The 24,182-nt window shown below is 41.0% G+C and overlaps 2 protein-coding genes across 3 annotated transcripts in view; one reads left to right on the top strand and one right to left on the bottom strand.

The window, feature by feature from the left end:
- Positions 1-10,975, top strand: part of rxfp2l (relaxin family peptide receptor 2, like) — a 49,158-nt gene extending 38,183 nt beyond the window's left edge. The window contains exons 10-18 of one of the 2 annotated variants that reach the window (XR_006032054.1): positions 1,595-1,666; positions 3,555-3,626; positions 3,820-3,891; positions 4,280-4,351; positions 5,048-5,119; positions 7,029-7,258; positions 8,249-8,662; positions 9,760-9,926; positions 10,293-10,431. Coding sequence is in view for 1 of the 2 variants with exons in the window: in XM_042093573.1 (XP_041949507.1) it covers positions 1,595-1,666; positions 3,555-3,626; positions 3,820-3,891; positions 4,280-4,351; positions 5,048-5,119; positions 7,029-7,258; positions 8,249-8,662; positions 9,714-9,926; positions 10,293-10,432 (1,357 nt within the window). In the remaining variant the exon portion in view is untranslated. Of the gene's footprint in view, positions 1-1,594; positions 1,667-3,554; positions 3,627-3,819; positions 3,892-4,279; positions 4,352-5,047; positions 5,120-7,028; positions 7,259-8,248; positions 8,663-9,713; positions 9,927-10,292 lie in introns of both variants that reach the window. The other variant, XM_042093573.1, reaches the window with a different exon arrangement.
- A 7,423-nt stretch (positions 10,976-18,398) lies between these two features.
- stard8 (StAR-related lipid transfer (START) domain containing 8) overlaps positions 18,399-24,182 on the bottom strand; it is a 59,204-nt gene continuing 53,420 nt past the window's right edge. Inside the window, 2 exon segments of the mRNA XM_042093565.1 lie at positions 18,399-21,004; positions 22,550-22,726. Of these exon segments, the coding sequence (XP_041949499.1) occupies positions 20,887-21,004; positions 22,550-22,726 (295 nt within the window). The 3' untranslated portion in view covers positions 18,399-20,886.

Here is a 24,182-nt window from a genome sequence, read left to right on the forward strand (position 1 = left end):
CAGTGAAATTCAACTTAAATTGATGTGTTGAACTCTTACCCAATAAATTCAGAAGTGCAGCAAACACATCTTTCTTGCAAACGGACATTTTTAATGCAGTTGTTTACTCAATTCCACAGAAAATACTAAATGTCCATATCTGTTTAATCCTGTCACAATCAGCGCAGCCATTGGTTGTGTTGAATGCACTGCACTCTGTCATCTGTCATCACATAAGCAGATAAGCGATTGTGATTGGATCCTGGGTTTTTGGTCATTCGGAAATGGTCGCCATTGGTATCATGTCATGTGGGTTCATTCAGAGTAGCATTTTACAGCCCGAAAACAATGTAATTAGTAACTCATATGTTTTTGGTTGACAGGAGAAATACTGTATCATGACTCCCTTTTAAAATCTCACAAATTAAACTCATCTTTACTCATTTAAAAGTGTTATATAGCATATTAACTAATAAAGTTGACTATTTTCTTATAGACTAACTAAGAGACATTTTACACACGACAAATACAAAACTTCCTCATCTGTCAGAAAGATTTGATGTGTAAAGTGAAGTTTCTTGAAGACTGACAAGAAACGCCTTCGCTTTTGAAGCTGATCCACTAATTGGAGGAAGAAAGGAGAAAAACATTGAAATTTAATTTCTTTTGATTGACAGGAGAAATACTGTATCTTAAAGGGACACCAGGAAAGCCTGATGTTTTTTCTTTACGAAACTCCCCCTCGCTCGGTCTGAAGCTCTTTTCCTTTTCTTTGCATCTTCCGTCAAGGGTTTTCGCTGCTTCTTCGCCGGCTCTGCCATTATACACACGTTTGCAACAATCGCTAGCGATTCGTTAGCCTGCCTCTGTGCTGTGGATGCAGGATGTAAACTGATCCTGCTTCGGTCGGCGGGTACGATACACTGAACTTGCAAGCAGGATATTCTTCCTACAGGCAGTAGGGGCGGGCGAGAGAGTCTTCATTCTGTGATGAGTCATTTAACCTATACGACTTACGAAGATGAGTAATTAACACAAAAACGTTGCCTGGTGTCCCTTTAAAGTCAGGACTGCATTTAAAATCTCACCATTTAAACTTATCTTGAAACTCATCTTTACTCATTTAAAATTAATTGCATATTACTGTAACTACAAAATATGACCATTTCTTATAGATGAAGAGACTGTAGCTTTTTATTTAAAAATTATGAAACTATAACATTATTTGTGGATTGTTATAAGTGACCCTGGTTTTAAATAACATTTCCTACTTACAGTATTACTGAGCTGTAAACTAAAGTGCTTGGGAAATTTCCTTACACACATTTTACAAAACTTTCAGAAAGAAAGATTTGATGTGTAAAGTTGAACTGACAAGAAACACCTTAGCTTTTGAAGCTCATCCACTGATTGGAGGAAGAAAGGAGAAAAACATTGAAATTGAAAACACCCAGAGTCGCCCTTAGCTTGTTTACGTTCACAAAATCAGACAGTGTTTCCTACAAGGATACAGCCTAAGCCTCTAGCATGAAGAGACATAGAGGGATGCTGAGGTGGGTAGACAGGAGTGAAAAGTGCTTCTCATTACGATTCCGCCCGTGTTTTTCTCTGACAGGGATCTGGAGGGGAACCAGATAACATCTCTGAGTGAGTCCAGCTTTGAGGAGTGCACCTCTTTACAAGTGCTGTGAGTTGGATACTGTGCCATCACACACACACACACACACACCGCCGTTGTGTCAGTCGACCATTTGTTGGGAGTTTTCTTTTTCTCCCCTTCTATCCTTGCAGGCCATCCCAACCCCTTCAACTCTGTACTGTAGAAACCCACAAACTCTCTCTCTCTCTCTCTCTCTCTCTCTCTTTGTCTTTGAAATTCTCTTGAATTTCCCCTGGGGATCAATAAAGTATCTATCTATCTATCTATCTATCTGTCTCTCTCTCTATCTCTCTTTCTCTCACACACACACACACACACACACACACGTACACACACACACACACACACGTACACACGTACACACACACACACACACACACACACACACACACACACAGGCACACAAACACACACACAGGATATAGGCAGGGTGTGATTTGTGATCAGAGGAGGATGCTTTTGAAACATCAAACATCACTGCTTGAAAAGACAATGACAAGGCACTTTGCCCTGAATAAAACTTCAACTCCAGTAAGAACTTTGTCTAGCCGTTCATATCCTCTTTTCTAACACTCTGCAGCAATCTATACAGTTTTGTTTATGAAAATAATTTACAAACCAGAACATGGTAAGCAGTTGAATGAAGCCTCTATTTCCTACATTGACAACAACATAAAGTTATCATAAAGTGTATTCTTTAAGATTACAGATTGTTATAACTGCTGGCTGATTGATCAAACGAGTGTTTTCTCTTCGTCCTCCTCAGGCTACAGGTAGTTCGGTAGAGAGCAATTTGAATAAACTCAAGGTAGGGGAAGCCAGTGTTTTTCAACCTTTTTTGTGCCACGGCACACTTTTGACACTTAAAATGTCCTACGGCACACTAACATCCTGTGTGAAGAAAAAATAAACATACCATAGCCTAAAATTTCAAATAATACACAGATATATGGCTTCTATGCAAGACCTGCTCAATAAAACAAGCGCCCTCTGTTTCATTTGTAGGTGACTATATCTAATTTAATTGTTGTTATGAACTGGATATGTGATGATTCTGTGAATACTGGATATGGGGCCCCCGTTGTACAATGCCTGCAAACCACAAATAGTGCAATCATACAATCAATGAGAGCATGTGGTTATAAATTCTTTGATGCAACAGTTGCTTTTCTGGACCAGTGAGTGACATTTGGGTAATTTTCTGCGGCACACCTGATGATCTCTCACGGCACTAGTGTGCCACGGCACAGTGGTTGAAAAACACTGGGGTAAGCGATGCTAAGCTTTTTTTGAGAGAGTTCTAAAATAGGATGATATGTTGCACTGAATCCTTTTAGTTTTCTTTCATTTGCCCAGCTAGCTTTCTGCTGAAATAAGCCATTTAAGCTTGGTTACACAGTCTGCATTCTGAGATGTCATGCATGATCAAGATCAATAGAACCAGTCATCACGCAGTCACTGTCAGCAGTTGACAGCGCGAGCACTGACAATGACGGCCCATTTCTAATGTCAGGGTATTATTTGCACTAGACTGCTCTCATGTTGCAGTGCTTTACTTATATAACGTAGCGTAATCAGTATGGGGGGGGGGGGGGGGGGGGGGGGTTAATACATGCAGTGGATGTGTTGAGCTGTCTAAAGGAGTTGACTGAATCTCTGACTTAGGGTTCTTCCTCTCCCCTGCCAAGTGATCAATGCAGCACAGAAACTCCAATATGTGCTGAGAAGTGTGAGAATTCTGCCAAAGATTGACTGCTACATTATCATAAACCTATGAAATCCTGAACTTGTACCATCATTTGTGTTTATTTATTTGACATGGTATTATTACAATGTAAGAATAGTTGTACATTTATAGTACGTTGTGTCATTAAAATGTTTGCTGATTCTAATTTGTTTTGTATTTCTGTTCCAGTGTTCTACGAAAAAACTGCATTAGGACTATTGAGAAGGGAACTTTTTCAGCTATGTATCGACTAATAGAATTGTGAGGATGCACACACACACACACATACAGAGCACACACACACACACACATACACCTTCGCTGTATCCCTCAACAAAATATTTGCTAACTGTTATTACAGAAACTGATTGGCTATTAATATTTTTCTCATAAAAACAATAGGCTTTAATGGCGTTCTGATTGACTGAAATAACAGGTTCTGGGTTTTTTGCAGAGACCTGTCGGTCAACCGAATTGAAGAACTCCCTCCACCATTATTTCAGAATCTGAAGAGTCTTCAGCAGCTGTACGTTTCTGTTTGTCTGACTTGTCTTGACTTGTGGACTTGTGAAGTTGTTCTGTCATACAGTGGAAAGGAAACACTCAAAAATTCAAGCATCTCTCAAAATTGTGTTTTTACATTATTTTACTTGTGAATGACTGAGGATGCTTTTCAGGATTGCTTCCTCCTTCAGTGGGTTTCTTTATTTAAGTTAAGTTATTTCAACTCCACTGACTTTGGGGTCAGTGAGATTGCAATATGAAGACGCAGCCACTACAGACCTAAGAAAACCAACATCACTCTGCCTCTGTATTGATTTCTGTGTTTGATGATGCATGTTTCATATTTTGTGTGTGTTTGTGTTTGTGTGTGTGTGTGTGTTTTATCTGTGTTTGTGTTTCCGTCTGTACAGGAACATCTCAAATAACCCACTGACCAAAATATATGAAGATCAGTTTGACAGTTTTGTCAATCTTCAGTCCCTGTGAGTAGTTTGTGTACTTTTGAGCTCTGTGCACTGTGTTCGTTGCCATTGATTATGCACATTGCCACAAGCAGCATCTCTGCATCCTGAAGCCAGCTTGTTGAATGGAGGGGAGATACTGTAAGGGCTTCCTCAGGGTCCAGTGGACTGTTGTCACAGTCACACTCTAGCTCAGTTCATCACAATATGACAGCTGCATGGCTACTCATGATAAGTACCACAGGCAAAATGGAACAGAATCTTAGGCTGTGTTCACATTACAACTCTCACATTTGAGTCACTTCAGCCTGGTAATGTAAAGATAGCCTTAGTAATTGTGTTTTTTCTCTCTCTTTCTCTCTATTTCTCTCTCTCTCACACACACACACACACTCTCTCTCACACACACACACACATACACATTAAAAACACACACACTCTCTCTCTCTCTCTATCACTCACTCACTCTCTCTCACACACACACACATACACACACTCTCTCTCACACACACACACACATACACATTACAAACACATACACTCTCTCTCTCTCTATCACTCACTCACTCTCTCACACACACACACACACACACACACATACACATTACAAACACATACACTCTCTCTCTCTCTATCACTCACTCACTCTCTCACACACACACACACATTACAAACACTCTCTCTCTCTCTCTCTCTTTGTCTGTCTCTCTTTCATAGGAGCATGGAGGAGGTTGAGATCCCGAACATCAGCATCCGCATGTTTCGCTCTTTCAGCAACTTGTCCCACATGTGAGTGAGCGTTTGTATCTTTCATCTCTCTCCTCATAGTGCCTCTCACCATTCCCTGCCAGGCCCTCTTTAGTGAGATGTACTGTACAAACATGTTATGATTAATGCATAAACCGGGGGCCTTGTGAATGTTTCATCAACTTGTGACAGTTTAATCCCTGTGAACATATGGCTTCTCACATATGAAGAATGTGTATGCATAGACAGGTGCTGCAATGATCTTTACTCAAGATCAGCTGAGCAGTTGACATAATCAGATGAGTACATCTACACACGGCATACTTAACATACAGTAGATGTTTTGGCATTTTCGGAGGCTCAAAAGCTACTTTCTACTTCCTTATGTCAAATGCAAAGAAAATATTTTTTTATGCAGACGACTGATGCAAACGAGTGATTCCACTAGGGTGGATCTCATAAACAGTCATTTGTCTAGGGATACGAGGGGGAATGTGAGAAGTCTGGTCTGCTCACTCTGCAATAGCCTGTTTGTATGACTTATTCATGCATTTTCAGTCAGCCCTTTCTCATGGTCGGCTAAATTGGGTGGAAATGTCTTCCGTGTATAATGCTGCAGATTAATTGTAGGCTGCAGTCATTCGCTCCTCACCCGCTGTGTCTGCAGACAGAGTGCCCCTGGGCGAACATCCAGCTACACCTAAAAGGGATCTCTAAAATCAGCTCAGGCAAAGACTGGGGCTCACCGTTCTTGCCTCCTGTCAGTGATAGAAGCATTGGTGTGAAGTCCTCATCAACGACATTGGGGCATTCACTCAGGCATGATTTTCTTGGGCATTGATTAGTTGTGTGAAGGTGCTTCATTTTCCATGGATTAATTGGGTGAAGAGCCTTGGTTGAACTGCTGGTAATAACCTAGCAAATGACCACACCTTTATGTTCTGAGGCACAGGTCAGGGCCTTTGTATTGCCTGTGTCAGTGGTCACACCCTGTGGGCTGTCCATATGGCCTGGTCACTTCATTTCTGTGAGTCTGCGGCATGTAGCCACAGGACCTCACAACATTTAACACTCTCTCCGTAAACACCCTCTCCCTGCTGATTTCCCTCCACCTGCTATTTATTTTCCATATCAAGTCTGGCCTGCGCCGAGCCAGATAAATTGAATGGGATAAATTGAGCTCGGCGCCGAACAACAAATCAATTTTGGGGGCATTTTATCGAAGACCCTGAAGGCATAGAAAGTTTGGGTGTAGAATGCACAATGGACCTGTGTAGCCTAACTTTATTTCACAAAGCCCCATTTCCTTCTGAGGAGATGAACAGGGAATTACTACATTGACAAAAAACCACAACCATAGCCCTCAATACCGATTACTGTAATGAGTTAAAGAAATGTGATGTATTTAGGGAGTAATCTATCGCTAAATAGAGTACCAGTGTAACAAAGAAGATTTCAACAAAGTGTTTATTTTGTTTTGAGTGGCTGGTGTTTGGGGAGGTAGCAGGTGGTGTTGAGGTGATAACCCAGACAGTTCTGAGCCAATGGTAGTCTGGCCATTCCATTTAAAATGCCCTCCACACCCCAGATCTACAGCCATCACCACCACACACCACTGTGTGGTGACTCAGAATCACCAGTAGCCATTCTCAGCCAGATATAATAGCTTTAGAACTGATGAGCTCTCCCCAGGATGGAAAAAATAATCTTCAGTCTTCTGAGCAAACTCTAAATTGAACGCCTTTTGCTGCACCCCATGAGTTAGATGGAACAGAGTGGCTTTGTACAAAGGAAGAAGATTTTAGGACTATCACAGTATTTTCAGTAAAAGCTCTTTAAAATTGGTTTCAATCATGTTCACTGCTGTAAATGGATATTCAGAAAAAATAATATCTTTATTTTGTCGATAAGTGTTTGAAATGCAAATGACTATCTCTTTGAATGTGTTCAGCTACTTCAAGCGCTTTGAGTACTGTGGCTACTCGCCCAACGTGCGAAGCTGCAAGCCCAACACTGATGGCATCTCCTCGTTTGAGAACTTACTGGCGAACATCATCCTCCGAGTGTTCGTCTGGGTGGTCGCCTTCATCATCTGCTTCGGAAACATATTTGTCATCTGCCTCCGGTCATGCATAGCCAGCGAGAACCGGCACCACACTATGGCCATCAAGTCTCTCTGTTGTAAGTCCATGCAGAAAAACACATCGCTGGGAGGCTAAATGTGCAGTCTGAACCCTAAGCTTGATTGTTGCCTCATCCCCACAGTGCACAGTTCAGAGGGAATATTTATGCTTGTTTGCTCTTTTTTTGCATTTGTGATCAAGGTTGACAAATTCAATCAAATGATGAAAACTTTACCACTATATACTTTTGGGTTTAGTTGGATTAGTTGCTATATTGTAAGGCAAGCCACTGTAAAAACATATGAATTACAAATATAACTTATAGAACATATGACAGTGTGAAGGGATAGTTCAGGGTTAGTTCCCCAGTAGGGACTATTTTGAACCTACCAGGTGTTACCAGATCAGGATCATCCCTCTCTATCTTCAAAAAGCTCTTGAAGACTCCACTCTTTTGAGATTACCTCCTCTCCGTACACATCTAACAACTCAACACACTTGACATGCACTTATCATACACTTAACTTCTTCCCTCTACCTCCTTTTCTTTCTACCACTATCTCCTTTTACCTCACTTTGACTAGTACTGGGGCAATTCCACGGGAAAACTTTTTTGTCACATCCATAACACCAGTGAAATGCCTTGCCATTTGTATGATGTGAATGATAACATTAATTTTTTGTGCATTTTTTTTCTCATGTACATTCTTCAGCCAAAAATAGCAAATGCTCAAATTTCATGTAATCATTCACATCATACCATGGCATCACATTTTATTGGCGTTATGGATATTACAAAAAACATAATTTTTCATGGAATTGCCCACCTATCCATGCACTCTCATCCTCTGATAGTAGTATTTATGGTTACCTAAGCAACCTCCTTTGCAATGCAGCTTGAATGTTATTTTTTCGCTTTGGATATCTGCCAAATGAATAAATGTAAATGTAAATAGATGCTTTGTGCTTTCACACACACACACACACACACACACACACACACACATGTGCCTGTGTGTCATTCTCTGTGATCTTCTCAATGGTGCAGGTGCAGACTGTCTCATGGGCATCTATCTCCTCTTCATCGGTGCCTTCGACATCAAGTACTGTGGCGAGTATAACCGTCACGCCCAGATCTGGATGGAGAGCCTGTCCTGTCAGCTGATTGGCTCGCTGGCCATGCTGTCCACCGAGGTGTCGGTGCTCATGCTGACGTACATGACGCTGGAGAAGTACCTGTGCATCGTCTTCCCCTTCCAGAACTTCCACGTGGGCCGCAAGCAGACACTCTGCTATCTGACCACCATCTGGGTCCTGGGTTTCACCATCGCCGTCATCCCGTTCCTGGACCGGCAGACGTTTGGGAATTACTACGGCCGCAACGGAGTTTGCTTCCCGCTGCACTTCTCAGATCAGATGGAGAAGCCTGGAGCAAGGACTTACTCGACAGTAATATTCCTTGGTGAGGAGGACCAGATCAATACAGGGCCGTGTCTGAGTTTGTGTGTGCGTGCTGTGTCCATGTCATTGTCAATATTAATGTTTGTGGTGTGTGTGTGTGCGTGTGTAAGAGACTGTGTATGTGTGAGACGACGGCATACGTGTATCTGCCTGAGCGTGTTAAGACTGAACCGCCGATAAGAGATGATGTGGCCGTACCCATCACCCACTTGACCCACTAGTTTTGCCTTATTTCCCTGGGGGCCGTGGAAGTGGGGGAGGGCTCAGGGGCTGCGAGTATAATCCAGAGGTGTGATCCATTCAGCCTCGACCCAGACCTCTTCTGTCAGGGTTCCCTGAGAGGCGGGAATTCAATCAGCCAAAGAATTAGGGATGTGGCCAAGTCCACCCAGCCTCCCTAGTGCCAGACAGAGAGAGAGAGAGAGAGAGAGAGGACTGCGGTCTGAAAAGGTAGATTGGAGAAGGCTCAGGGTTTGTGATACACTGTGGAATGAGTGGTTCATCCATATCGGAAAGACTAAAATGAAACAATTATGCAGCGCGGCGCCCTGGGCATAGCTGGCACAGTTACTGAACCAGCAAGTAACCTTTACCGATGCCAGTTGTCCCAGTTCTGTGAATGAATAGGGGAAAAGTCAACACAACGACTCACTGAGTAATAACAAAGAGCCAAATGCTTTGTACTGTATCTGCATCGAAATGAATTCAGTTACTCTATTGGAGTAGGCTGCAGCTTTCTGCTTTGTCCATGATATGTATTAAACCTTAAAGTTGTACCGTCACACTGGTGTGACAGGAATGTTGGACAATGAACGTTCTAAAGAATATCTGAGTTCATTCAGAGCCATATAAAGGTACCTTTATACGGCTCTGGGTTCATTAAATTCAACATAGAATTTTAGGACCTTGAATTGTTGTGGAACTGAATCTTATGTCAGAATGTTCAAAAAACAAAACCTTTAAAGGTTAATGTACTCAGGGTGTTGTAAATGTGTGTGTTTATAGGTGTTGAACTGCATTAAATGTAAATACAGTATGTTTGTTTGTTCCAGGTTTAAATCTGGTGGCCTTTGTCATAATCGTGTTCTCCTACTCCAGTATGTTCTACTCGGTGCAGAAGACGGCCAAGACAGCACAACAGACAGTGTTTGACCGTGAGGTGTCCATAGCCAAGAGGTTCTTCTTCATCGTCTTCACAGATGCCATGTGCTGGATTCCTATATTTTTGCTCAAGATCCTCTCATTGCTAAGAGTGCAGATTGCAGGTCAGTTGACAATTCACACTAATACACATTCAAATACACACATACTGTACATCTCTCTCTCTCTCTCTCTTTCACACACACACACTAAGCCCAGAGAGTGACTAAGGCATTGTAATAGTGTCTGTATACGTGTACTGTAGCAGGCTTTGGCTTTGTGTGCTGGTAAGAGCTGCAGCAGATTACCAAAGAAGCTCTTCCTTGAGAAAAGCTGTTTCTGTCTGGGAAATTTAGCCGACAGTTATCCAGACAATGATGATCACTGGATCACAACAGATGCCCCAGAACCCCCATCTCCTAGTCTTTGCAATGTATTTGTTTCTAGTCCTTGTTATTGATTTTTTTTTCTGTGGCGATGTTGTCTTCCAGGAACGATGATCCTGTGGGTAGTGATATTCATCCTGCCCATAAACAGCGCTCTGAACCCAATCCTCTACACAATCACCACGAGAGCCTTTCAGGACAGAATCAAAGTCTGCCTCAGGTACAAGTGCCACCAAACCAACTGATGGACTCATTCTCTTCTGTTTGCCAATGCACAAGCGCACAAGCACACACACACACACACACACACACACACACACAGACGCACAAGCACACACACATACATACACAGAGACACACAAGCACGCGCACACACACGCACCATTTCATACAGTATGCCATGGTGGACAGGTGATAAGCTATGTGAGTGATCGATCTACAGTAATTAACCTTGGATGATAAACAAACGTGTGCTTCTGTGGAACAATAACTCATTGATTGACACTGGACAGAGAGACAAGGACAAAGAATTCTCAAACACATACATCTTTGCAGTACATGCACAGAGACCTACCTCATGCAGACTGGTGGAACAAGTCTACTCATACACACAAGACATCTAAACACACAGACACACACACACACACATAAAATCACGCAAACAGATGCACATTCACATTTCATCTACACTGAACATATCTTAATCTAAGCACATTCTAACACAACAAATGTACCTGTATAGACCATGTGTTGATGAATGTAATGCTTGAAGAAGAGAAAAAAAATAAATCAACTGCTGTTGTGTTTTCATGAAGTGCCTTGTGTCCTCTTGATCCTGGTGCCTTCAGTCAACGAGTTCATAACAAGTAGTCAAATCAACGAGTATGTCTTTTGTAGCATTGAAGTTTGTTTGTTTTTTGTTTCTGTTGTTTTAAATTGGTCTGTCACTATTCATTTATCAATATTCCATCAGGGTAATGTGGCATGGTTTCTAACAATGTGGTTTGGTCTGTATTTAGGGTGAAAAATACCAAATCCAAGGTACGCGCTGGGGGATATTTTTGATGAAATGAGTGTTTGGGGTGTTTGTGACGACCAAAAAGACCGTTTCTGCTGAAGTGTCTCTTCATAGAGAAACCTGGAAGCAGAGAGGTTGGAGCACTGGTGGAACCCTGCAAATGACTGTTATTTTTCATCATGTGCAAGTTCAAGTGTCAGGCTGTTTTGTTCGGAGATGTGGGATACATCCATCGCATGTGAGAGATCACTCTGAGCAGCAGGGAAGGGGATGAGAGATGGAGGCAACATTCACACTGACAATAATCAGCAACCATTCTCAGATTCAATCATGCCAGTCCATTCCAAGCCATTGCCCCTTACGTTAAGGGAGCCTATTCCATCATTCTTGGGTATTGTGTTATCCCTCAACATAAATGGCAATGTCGTTCTAGTTATTTTAATGGGGATAAATCTGACAGAGCAATTTGAATGTGCACATTTTTAGAAATTACGTCATCAATTTATTTGAATAAAGCCTTATAATACTTATAGAGCTATGCATAATTCCTGATATCAGAAGATATATTTTAACCCTAGCAAGGTTTTCTCAATGAAATTGTTTATCAAAAAATGATTTCCTTGTCATAGGCTATGTGCAATGCATAGCTCATCTAATATCAATAACTGTGTGACGTGTGTCATGTCCAGTGTAGAGAAGGAGGTTGAGTTATGATGGCAAATTACAGTATCCCCATTCAAAATGAAACTATTGTAATTTATAACAGAATATGTTTTAATGTCATAGTTCTTTTCATTTAGATGGTTCACAGGATTAAATGAAACATTTTACTCTGCAGGTAAATGATCCTTTCAGCCTTTTGATTCAAAGATGTTGGCACCCAGGTGCTTCTGGCTAAGTACCTGCCACAGGGATGTTAAGGAATCCTAATCTGTGACTGCAGTCTCTGCTGGTTGGCATCAGTATGTTTCAAAGCATTATGATGCCAGTGGAATTTTTCCTTTGCGTGCACTACTTTAATGATGAAATGTTATAACATGGCAAAATTGGTAAGCATACATTTAATCATCTTATTTACCGTTAGCATTGCTGAGAACATATAATTCTTGCCAAATTGATCAATTCTTTTTAATCTGTTCTAATAATGCCCTAGCTCCATATATCAAAGACAGAATGCAGTTTAATTGCCTGGGCTGGTTCACTTATGGATGCAGATATTATATAAATATTATTTTAATCACACCTGGGGAAAAAATGAATTCTCAGTGAGTGGTCAGCACCAGTTCCATGTTGACAGAGATGCCGACTTCATGAAAAACTGCCTTGGGTGTCTTCATAACACAATTTTGGGGCACAAACATGAGAAATAGGACAGCCTGTCACCCTGCAGACCTCACACACACTCAGTGGGCCCACAAACTGAGAAAGCAGTAAATAGGGCAAGCACACAGCAGCCAAAGCCACTGCTGTCTGGTTTCCTGGTAATATTTTCAGATCATTTTATCATAAAACTAAATGCATACTCATAGGCTACAGATTGGAAAATGTGTCACAATCCCTTGTCACTTTACACACATTTAATATTAATATGAATATTAAACAGTTTCAAATTTGATTTGGGATTTTATTCTAAATACAATTTTCCTGTTTCAGACAAATCAAACAAATAAGTATTTCCAAAAAGAGCTGCTGCTTTATTTATTTTTATTCCATTGCAACATATGAATATCACATGTTCTAAACAGTTGTTTTTCTGTTATTACCCCATTCTCTTATCACCAAACACCTAAGCAATATGATTAGACAATATAGGAAATGTCCTAAAAAATTAAAGATTTTAAACTTTCAGTACAATTCCTTTGACATCTCAAATGTTAGTTATTTTAATATCAATGTGTGTGCTGTCAGTTAGAAAGCCATAACTCGGGGCCAAATAGCTTAAAGTGAGCCTGCAGTAGTCAGTCAAGCTTGTAGGCTACATATTTGTACATCTCTGAGAATAAATGAGAGGCCCAAAAATCTCATAACCGAGTTATCCAATTAACTTTACTGCTTAGTATGTAGGGTGGCATCTTAATGCAGATCAGTGGCCTCGTTTAAAAAAATCATCTTGCATTGTTAGCCAAAGGATTTCTCAAATTATTAGCCGAAGGATTTTCCGGGAACCGTCATTTCCCAGCCATTAACTTTTTAACATTTGCATTGATTTAGCAAACTTTCCTTGGCCCTGCGGTTAACAACCGGGTGCCAATACATGCACTTTTTGCCATTTATATGGTGCAGAGTTGTATTTTTGGAAGTTCTGTTTAACTAACAAATCTATGAGAGGGATTATTTTAGCTTTTTAGAAGCCTGTATAGGTTGTTAGTACACCTTGCTTGTTATAATAATTGTATCAAATACATTCTGCTTGTGTGTTGTCCGTGTTTTTATGCATAAAAAAAACCTACACATCTTGTTTTCTGCTGTTTGTGCATTCGTCTCTGTGTGTCGTCTTGTCATCTCACATGATAGTCCAGTGGTCGTTCAGTGCATGCATAATGAAGTGACCATGCATTTTTGTCCAGTGGTCATTCAGTGCATGCATAATGAAGTGACCATGCATGAGCAGTGTGGGGAAAAACATTATTTCCTCATATTAACAGAAAAGGTGGCTCACTCGTGACTGACACATCATCAATGCGGTCAGTACATGAGTGTATTACAAAGTTACTCAGAATATATTCATGCAGTTAATAGTCTGGAAATAACTATGTTCTGTCAAAAAGTGACATTTAAATTAGAGTTGAGGAAATCACAGATGTTACACAGAATAGCAATGGTTTTCCATCAGGTTCAAACAACTAATTTCATTCATGAAGAGATCTATTGAAGTTTTGATCAAAAAGTTATAGGCCTACAAGCAGGGCAAGTGTTTCCTGTGCTATAAGAATGTGTTTCTTACAAAAGGAGACACCCATGCAAACCTTGCAAATTCTATTAAGATAATAATAAACTTTAAAGCATACCTGTCAACACTCCCGTTTTTCTCCCGTATTTCAAGGTCATCTCCCAGCACCCTCTCGTTTTGTTATTTCTCCCGGAAAACTCCCGTAATTTGCATGGCCATCAAACTTCATTAAAATCATTGATCCATTCAGGTTGCCAGATTGTGTATGAAATACACCCTACACATACACGATCACTTAGTTTCAATTTCAACCATTTTGTCATACGCTAAAACCTGGCAACCCAAAACCCAAACTAGATGTACCGCAGAGCGGTACAAAATATGACCGCCGCCCAGTCCAGCACATTTTTTCCACAAAAATAAAATCACGCTGAAAGGCCTATATGATTCTAACTGTCTCACTAAATTGCATTATTCACACTCAATTCTCACTGGTATCTGCTAGACAACAAGTACCAAAACATTATTAGTTCATAGATTTCACATGTAAAATTCATTTTATACAACCCCACCTCCATCTTGCCTGTTCATAGTTCTGAGAAATTCTTGAATTGTGTGCATGTACATGTTTATGTTATGTGTGTGTGTGTGTGCGTGCTTGTGTGTGTGCCTGCGTATGTGCCTGTGCATGCATGTGTACATATGTCTACTGTGTGAGTATGTGTCATACGTATGTGTGTGTGTGTGTGTGTGTATCTGTTTGTGCACATGTGTGCACATGAAATGGGTTAACATGACCCCTGGAGGCAAACATACGGAAAAAAATGGTCATCCTAGGCCCTACAGTTCTCAAGATATTCACAGAGAACGGTGTCTGCCCTACCCTCCTTTCGGGGGGTCCAGTCCAGCGGGGGGGCTACAGATCAAAACGAAAAACAACGGTTCCATGCTATCCATGTGGGGTTACATGCCCACCAAGTTTTGTGTACCCCGGTCTTTCAGTGTCCTGGGAATCCTTGTTGGTGTACGTCACTAAATGTACACATAAATTATTTTATTGTAAGGCCCCCCATGAACGAAAGTACACAAAACTTGGCATGCATTCGGAGGGTGTCATAATGATCCTACACTTTTAATTTCGTGCAGTTTTGACCTTGTCAGCCAGAGATATTGTGATGAAAACACCTAATTTTTTGCTTTTTAATTTTTAACTAGGTGGCGCTATACATGAAATAAGTGGTAATGGGATGGGTTGACATGCCCCCTTAAGACCAACATACATAAAAAGGTGGACCTCCTAGGCCCTACGGTTCTCGAGATATTCACAGAAAACTGTCTCTAAACCACCTACGCTACAGATCAAAACGAAAAACGATGGTTCCATGAAAAAGAAAAAAAAAAATAATCTGACTAAACCTGCGCGGCAGTCATAATAAGGAAGCGGGTGCCGACTGCGCAGCCTGAGTCTCGTCGTAAGCAAGCGAGCTAGTTGAATGGCCTACTCCAGAACTAGCTGTTGTGAAATTGTTGGGAATTTAATTGATTAACACATCACATAAACTGTTATTGAGTGTTGTTTATACACTGAACTTGTGCCCTCGGAACCAAATCTGACAGCTTTGGAGTTTTGGAAGTAGGCTGCAGGCAGGCAGCTGGTGGATACATAACTGGCATGCGTAAGGTAATGGTAAGGTAAAAGCAATGACCGAAATGCAGTGTTAAAACACGTGTATGAAACGTATTAAATATGCAAACACAGACAGGCGCGCGGGAACCTATTTTTGACCAGGGGTGCTGAATAACAAAAATAATGGATGTCTGACGATTTCTCCCCCCGGACGTCATTTTAGTGCGGTGTGCGGGTGATAGCGAGAAGTTTTAGAAAAGTCCTGGGCAGCCACAAATTCCAATGTTCCGCGACAGCACTCCGAGTCCACTGCGCCCACCCTAACCCCACAGAAGCGCACTTGACATCGTTAGCCTATTTCAGTAGGCCCTATAGCTAAGGAAAATTACTTTTATGATCGTCAAAACCACACCAGAGATGTTAGGCTTTAAATATAGGCTAATAATCAGCTGCAATGATCTCGCAAATAATTTCTGAATAGCCTAAAGTGTGTCGTCTCCACAGCAAGTATGTGTCCTAATAATTTCTATCTTAGCGACTAGGATAGTGAAATTATTTCACTAGCTATGCATTTATTATTTTTGCAAAACTGTAAAACACAATTAAAAGTTTCTTTCAGCTTATCCATGTTTTTTTTGAACGTGTAAATCGCATAGAATATGTAGGCCTATATCAACCGTAGGCCTACACACTTGATCGCTATCACATAGATGAAACCACGCTACGGTTCTTACAGTAGGCTAACTGACTCACGTTCACGTTGATCTCTATAACTGTTCATTTTTAGTAGCCTATATTCGAACCTATCCATAACCCTTTTTTGCTATTTGACTCATCATTTCACATACAAAAATATAAATAATGTCAGACAGCGAATTAGTAACGATTTAAAAATGTTTCATGGATTTCTATGGAACGTCACGAAAACATGCGTGCGCAACCAAGAGGCAGAAAGCACCATAGAACAGCATAGAGCAATGCAAAAGAGCAAAAGAATAAAATTAGTTTTTGTGCTGAAAACTGCACCAATTCGAAATCACGATGGTTAGAGAATGCTAAATATGTTCAATATCCCTAACGGAATGCATGTCTTCGCCAAAAATGACAAAATACGATGTTATATTAATAATCCAAATGAACGTCAAACTTTGAAATATAGTCTGAAATGAGATGTTATTATCATTGAGACAACAGGGGTATACAAAAAAAATCCGATTGTAGCTTACAGCAGCCGACTATTTAGGTTCAAGTTTATAATGTTGTGGACGGCCACCAAGCGTCTTCTGCCTCAAGGCTGCACGCGCATAGTTTTGTTGGTTAACGGGAAACCGTGTTATAATATTTTTTAAAAATCTATCCCCCCCCGCCCGGAAAAAAATCTCCCGTTTTTGAAAAGCTAAATGTTGACAGGTATGCTTTAAAGATAAATAAAACATAAATATACAATAGATTTTGTTGAAATAAATAAATAAATAAATAATTAAATAAATAAAAAAAACAAATAATAGATTTTGTTGACAGCAAACCTATTATAAATAATAATAGATTTGGTTGAAATAAATAAATAAATAAACAATGTATTTTGTTGACAGCAAACCAGCAGACCTATCTAATTCCCCATCAAATATAGTCATCTGAGATATGAATATGAAACATCACAGCTGATAAACAAGAAATAAATGGCCACTCGGTTCAGTAAACAAATGCTAATCCCCCCTTTAAAAGAGGGGAGAGATGTTAGCAGCATGCACCTGTTTAGCAAAGACACATGCACCAGGTGTTTCTATTCATTAATTTCCCTGCATTACCAATAAGAATGACAAGAGGCTGTCTTCATATAGTAGCCTAAGGTCACAGGTTGGCTAATTAATCACTTTGACAAAAAATTGTGTGTAAGTATCTTTTGTAATGGCGATGATCTATTATGACGTAATGGTGTAACAACCTTGCAGCCCCACCTTGTAGCACTGTGAGAAATAACTGTTATTCTGTGATACTTCAGCAAAAGAAAGTTCATCAAGTTAATGAGCAATACCATATTAGTTTGTAACTCCGCTGCAGTAGCCTACTTTTACTTGTAACTTTAGATTAATGCATTACCAAATGAATGCAAAAGTGTATTGCTATGTTAGCTATTACTATTCCCCACAGCGACTACGACTACAAGGACCTGCAGGCTCTCTCCCGGCTCACATAGCTCCCAGCTGTACCCCTGCTCACTCTCATTATTGACCATATGCTAAGCAGCAGACATAATCAGCAGCCCAATTTCACACACCTCTTCACCTGAATCTTGTTCCCTTCATTTTATGTGGTTTGTGGGCCACAGAGGGCAACCGAGAGGGAGAGATAGAGATGAGAGTGAGTGAGAGAGCGCTTCTGCGCCGTGCTGACAGAGCCTTGTGATGTCAGGAATAATTTATCAGGAGGGCTGCTGTGTGTTAGACCCTCGTTTGCTGAGAGTAAGCCCTGTGCTAATGAAGTGGGCACAGAGATGAGCTAAGAGCACCAATTCAGTCGGATTTCAATTCAGCTCAGAAGAACTGACTGATGGGAGTTGTTCAATTGCGGTTTAAACTCCAGGGACTGATGCTGTAATTATATTATATTCAATATAATAAAGCAGAAGGAACAAAGCAGAAGGAATCTAATAGAGACAAACAACATCCTGTTTTCTTCCAAAGGTTTATTGGTTTCCATCCATTTATTGGTGGAACAGTATTATACAAATAGGTAGTAAATTGAAATGTTGTCAGATCAGGAACAACCAAATATTAAAAACCAGATATCATCACAGTCTAAACATTGCAAAAATAATTTAGCTACTGTTAAATAAACACTTTTTGTCAATAAAGTTTTTAAAATACAAATTGCTTTGATTTTACTCCACAATTAAATGTGAATTTGTACAATTTCGCCACATATTTCACCCACTCTCAATGCACATACTCCAACTTGCGTGATGCATGAAAAAAGAATGAAATGCTTGAAATAAATAAATGAACGATTGATAGTTGAGATGTGGGGAGGGAGTAAAACTGGCAGGAGGACCAGCAGATGTAGCAGATGCTATAAGCATATGAATGAGTCACAGAGAAAGCTGTGGAAAGGCAAGATGGATATGCAAAGAAGAACAGAAGCAGCATGTCAGACATTTGTCAAACACGCTGACAAAACAACAGTGTTTTATAATACCCAACATAAAACTAAGACAAAGAAAATGTACTGTAGACATACACGTGTACACACATATCCACAGACTGGAGACAATGAGAGCAGAGGACATGTCTACACAAATAAAACACAAACAAGAGAACAAGCTGCAAAAGGTTGTGTTCTGAGGACATTACATCCACATTTCATCCCTTTTTTGCAATCAGTCCAAATGTAACTGACGTTATCATCCTACTGAACTTAACGCTTCATAATGAAAGATAAAGACAAAGTGCACTCTCCATCTGTACACCAGGAGAGGGTTCAGAGAAAAGAAAGTAGAGACAGAGAAGAGAGAGAGAGAGAGAGAGAGAGAGAGAGAGAGAGAGAGAGAGAGAGAGAGAGAGAGAGAGAGAGATAGAAAGGAAGGAATACCCTGAGGGCACTGTAATTCCCCAAATGACACACAACACTCGGGGGTTCTACCTTGAAGAAAGAGGACAAAGGCCAGAGTCCTCTAGGAAAATACTGGCATAAATCCAGATGGATTTCAAGAGGATTGCACTTTGTGTACATCACTAAATGCACCACGAAATGCATTTACACACCTACATAAACAGGGTGTCAGAACTGGTATGGGTGACTTTTACAAACAGAACAAAATATACTGATTCACTATTAAAATATATTATATTCTCTTAGGTTAACATGATTTTTATTTTGCATAGATAATACATGTTATCGTGCGTATTAATGACAATAACGACTACTAAACATCTCCTGAGTTACTGCATTAAAGGGATATGTATTATATCCTTTGCAACCCTTTATGATGGCTTTCAGATTCCCTGTACAGTAGCATTGGCAGGTGTTTTAAAACAAGATATTCTTTATTTGGCTTTATTTGGCTTTTAAGCTAATGCCCCTGAGGTCTAGTGTCTCAAGATTTTCCTCCATGGCAAGGCAATATGTATTTAACACATGCAATGCACGCAAGGCAATATGTATTTAATGTACGCAGTGCATGCAAAGCAATATGTATTTACCGCACACAGTTCACGCAAGGCAATATGTGTTTAATGCACGTGGTGTTGCCCCCGGCATGTAGCAGCCTTTCATGTCAATGGCAGAACTGATGGTCAGTACAGATGAATATGGCTTTGTGGTAAAAGATGCGTGTTCACATTGGCAGTTTTTGTTTACTCAGTCTCTCTCTCTCACACACACATATACACACAGGCTTTCAATCCCCTTAAAGTAACTGCATCCAACATTCAGTAGGATCGATTGTTTCTGCACGATCATGGCCTTTTGGTCTTTGAATAAAAAATAATGTTTGTAACATTTATAAAGGGCCGTTAGCTGAGCCAGTGATTTGATCATTCGAGTAGCTTTACCGCACACAGATTCTCTCTTCGTGTGGGGTAATTCATCGGGTCAGTGAGCCCATGTTTTGTAAGACATGTAAGAAACGCACACATTAACATGTTTGCTCCTATCTTGTGCAGTCATATGTCCCCCATAGAACATGCATCTACTGCATTTTAAACTTGTCTCCACTGTGTTTGCATAGTCTTAGTTAATAACTCTCAGAACAAGGTTATCCTTTAGCGAGCCAAACACATACACGTGGTCTCTCTAGGGCACAATTTTAATTTCACTCCTTTGGATCATCAGCTGGTTTGACCTTGACCTTGAATGAATTTTGTAATGATATTTTTATTACTTTCTTTCTGGTAATTTCCATGGTATTTTGCTAATTGGGAGCACTGTCCCCCTGATAATGATTCAGATACTGAGGCATTGAGACATCTGTTAGCCGAAAAGGTCAGAAATTTCCACACAGATAAGAGTTGAGGGAGACTTCTTTTGTTCCTCGATGGTCACTCTCCATCCTTCTCTCTCTCTCTCTCTCTCCATCCATCCATCCCTCAATCGCTCTCACTCCCTCTTTCCCCGCTACCTTGTGAAGATCATTGTAAGGTCGTGGGGGCCAGTCCTCCACGGTGTCTCAGAGTTTGGTTTCAGGGCCACGAGCCGTGAGCACGGGAAAGGAGCTCCGTATCCTAGCGACCTCCACAGCGCAGAGGTGGCCAAACACCTTGTTGTACCACTCAGGAGAACGGCCCCTGGCAGAAAGGGGGAAAACACACACATCAAGTCAGCTACGAAGAGCAAACAAACAAAGCAGACACACACACACAGAGTCAAGAGCAGACAACAAACACATTCAGGTTCCTATCGAGGAAGTCAGAAACACTGGAGACCTACAGTACTTCAAGAGGAGATCAATAATGCGTAATAAAAAGAGAACTACAAGAGCTAGGGTGAAAAGAACAAACTGAATCGAACCCGAGCTGCTCCACCATGCATTGGGTTGCTCCCCTCGACTCCCTTCTTTGCTTTACTTTACTTTAATATCCTACCTGTAATTTGAGGACGACCATTTTAAGAGTAACTCTCTGTTGACGAAGGATGTGCAAGTGTAAGTGCTCATGTCCTCTTACAAATAATAGATGAGTGATAGAACTGAGCAAGCCATATATGCTTTAAAAGGCACTTTAAAGTGGTTGGGACATAAATTGTTTGGCCGCTGACATGCATAGCAAACCTATAATTTCACCGTCCTGACTTTGGTGAAGTCCAGTCCAAGGAGCCCATATATATATATATATATATTTTCTCCATAGAATAGAATAGAATATCTTTCATTTGTCATCGTCACGATGTACAACAAAATTTAAAGTACGACCTAATAGAATATATGCTAAAAACAAATAAATATAATTTCTAGAAGATAAAAAGAGAAGAAACACATGAGAAGACACACTAAAAGTGTTACACACACACACACACACACACACACACACACACACACAAATGGCGGAGGTGTCTTGTTCAAGGAAACTTAAACAGGGTCAGGAGAGGCTTGAATCTGCAAGCTTCCAGTTGTGGAACGACTCCTCTACCTCCTGTGCCACCACTGTCCCATCAGTGAAAACTGGGAGGAAGAGGAATCCGCAGGAAGCAGTTAAGCACGCTTCAGGCACACTACAGCATTGGGATATGGTTGGGCAGGGGCAGAGTGGAGAAGAAGGGTTGGGTACTGGAAGGAGTAACTTCATGAATACTGGGTTCAACATGTGGGGCATGTGTGACTGCCACAAGCCATTATTTGTGCATTAATGTTGAATCTCACTAATGTTGAATCTCATTAATCTTGAGTCATACTGCGTGTGTAATGTGAAATAGGCTTGGCAGTCCATCGGTCGCTGTGAGAAATCCCCTACCTCCCCAAGCATAAGGAACTTAAAACTTCTCCTTTGTATGTCTGAAATCAAAGAAATGTGCATACATTGCTTTGCATACCCCAAGTGGAAAGAGGTTTCCTATAAATAGCAAACACAATGCAAATATGCATGTCCTACATAACCAAACCATGTTCTTTACTCTTATTTTTGTAACAAGCTATTCATTGACGCACTGTTGGGAAAAGAGGGATGAAAGACTATGACTACAATCCTACATAGCCTTCCCAGGAGATCATCCACACAATTTACCATTCACAGAGACAGGCAAAGAAAAGTCCAGAAGCGTCTGTTTTTGTTTACTGCTTCTGTTTGTTTGGCTTTAGTTTGTTTGTTTGTATTGGTTGTGCTGGTTTGGTTGCTCACCGTAGGTCGGCCCGGCAGTAGTGTGTGAGGCGGGAGCGGCCTAGTCCGCACGGCTCGATGACTATCCGCGAGGTCAGCAGCACCGCTCGGATGCCCGCCTCCAGCTGGACATTGTCGTGGTCAACCGACGAGGAGACGAGCACGCAGACACCCCGTGGCAGATCGTTACACCAGCGCCTGGGCAAAAAGAAAAGGAACATACTGTGGTTTAATGCCAGCATCAAATGCTCAAGCACGCCACAATTACATCTGTACAAACACTCTGGATACACTATAAAAATGGAAGAGGCAATACAATTATCAAATCAGTGTTAGCCTGAGGCATCAATCCAGTTTGAAGCTTTGTTCCAAAATGCAATTTTTATTAGTTTAGCTATAGGCGTAGTCAGACCTGGAAGTTGATACTACAATTATTGCTGTAGCAGAGTGTATTCCAATTGATTTTCCCCACAAGATATACAGGTGGGGTTGGGTTTCGGGCATGTAACAATCTTAGTGAGTTTGCCAATTTCCCGTCAAATTACTGCCAAGTGCTGCAGTGGCCTAATCCACGACGGCCCAGTACAAACCCTCGCAAAACAGCTCGGAAATGTTGCTCTATATGTAAGGACCACATTAAAGGGGCTGGGATTGCGGTCATAAATACACATGTCAACAGCATCGACCCGTAGCATTAACAAATATTGACATTTACATGTATCCAAAATGACTTACAGCAAGAGAATATAATTCAAGCTGCAGCGCAGAACTTACCTAGGAATTACTACTATTGATCCCAGAGTACATTTAGTCCAGCTTCCCATAGGGGTATGCAAACTGTTCGTATGCAGTAAGAACATTATATTGTGCAGTAAGAACAATATTATACCAGCAGCTTGTGAAAAGAGATCTGATCTGGTTACAAATGTGCCACTGCAAAGCCATGGAGTTAATCATAATCAGTAGAAAAGTTTGCCTCCCCTTCTGTCCCAACTGGTACTAATGGATGTCGTGATGTTTGGAACAAAGTGGAGGATGGGAACGGACTTGCTCTGAAACACACAGATAACGGGCTACTGCCCCCCCTCCCCCCCGGCAGCCTCATGAATTAAACGTGTTGTGATCTGGGAGACCGCTCATCCACTAATGATCAAGCAGCCCTAAAGTGACAAAACCCCTTAGCATCACATGTACACTTGTAATAGGAGCTGTTGTGATATTATGAGTCTCCACGTCCTTCCTTGGCTTTGATCTCCACACACTTTGGATGCACTCGACATGCGTAACCACTTCATCAAGTGCAAAGGGGGCCACTAAAGGAAGTAGATGGGAGCTGTTTAAGATGGTAACACATCACCGCACACAGTCTGAGGGAGATTTGGGTGCTTGTAAAAGAGCAGGACAAGGAGGGGCATGTTGTTGAACCCCACAAGTTTCTATGACTGTTACAATTAGCCATCTACAACAGGCCACTAAAGGTCATTGATATTAAATCACAACTATTGGTGCTTTAGTATTTGTTAGAACCTGACAAACTCAACTTTGATTCTTGATACACAGTCAGTGTGTGTGTGTGTGTGTGTGTGTGTGTGTGTGTGTGTGTGTGTGTGTGTGTGTGTGAGAGAGTGAGAGACAAAGATATAGAGTGAGTGTG

This window comes from Alosa sapidissima, chromosome 5 (assembly GCF_018492685.1).
Source record: "Alosa sapidissima isolate fAloSap1 chromosome 5, fAloSap1.pri, whole genome shotgun sequence".
Lineage (NCBI taxonomy): Eukaryota > Metazoa > Chordata > Actinopteri > Clupeiformes > Clupeidae > Alosa > Alosa sapidissima.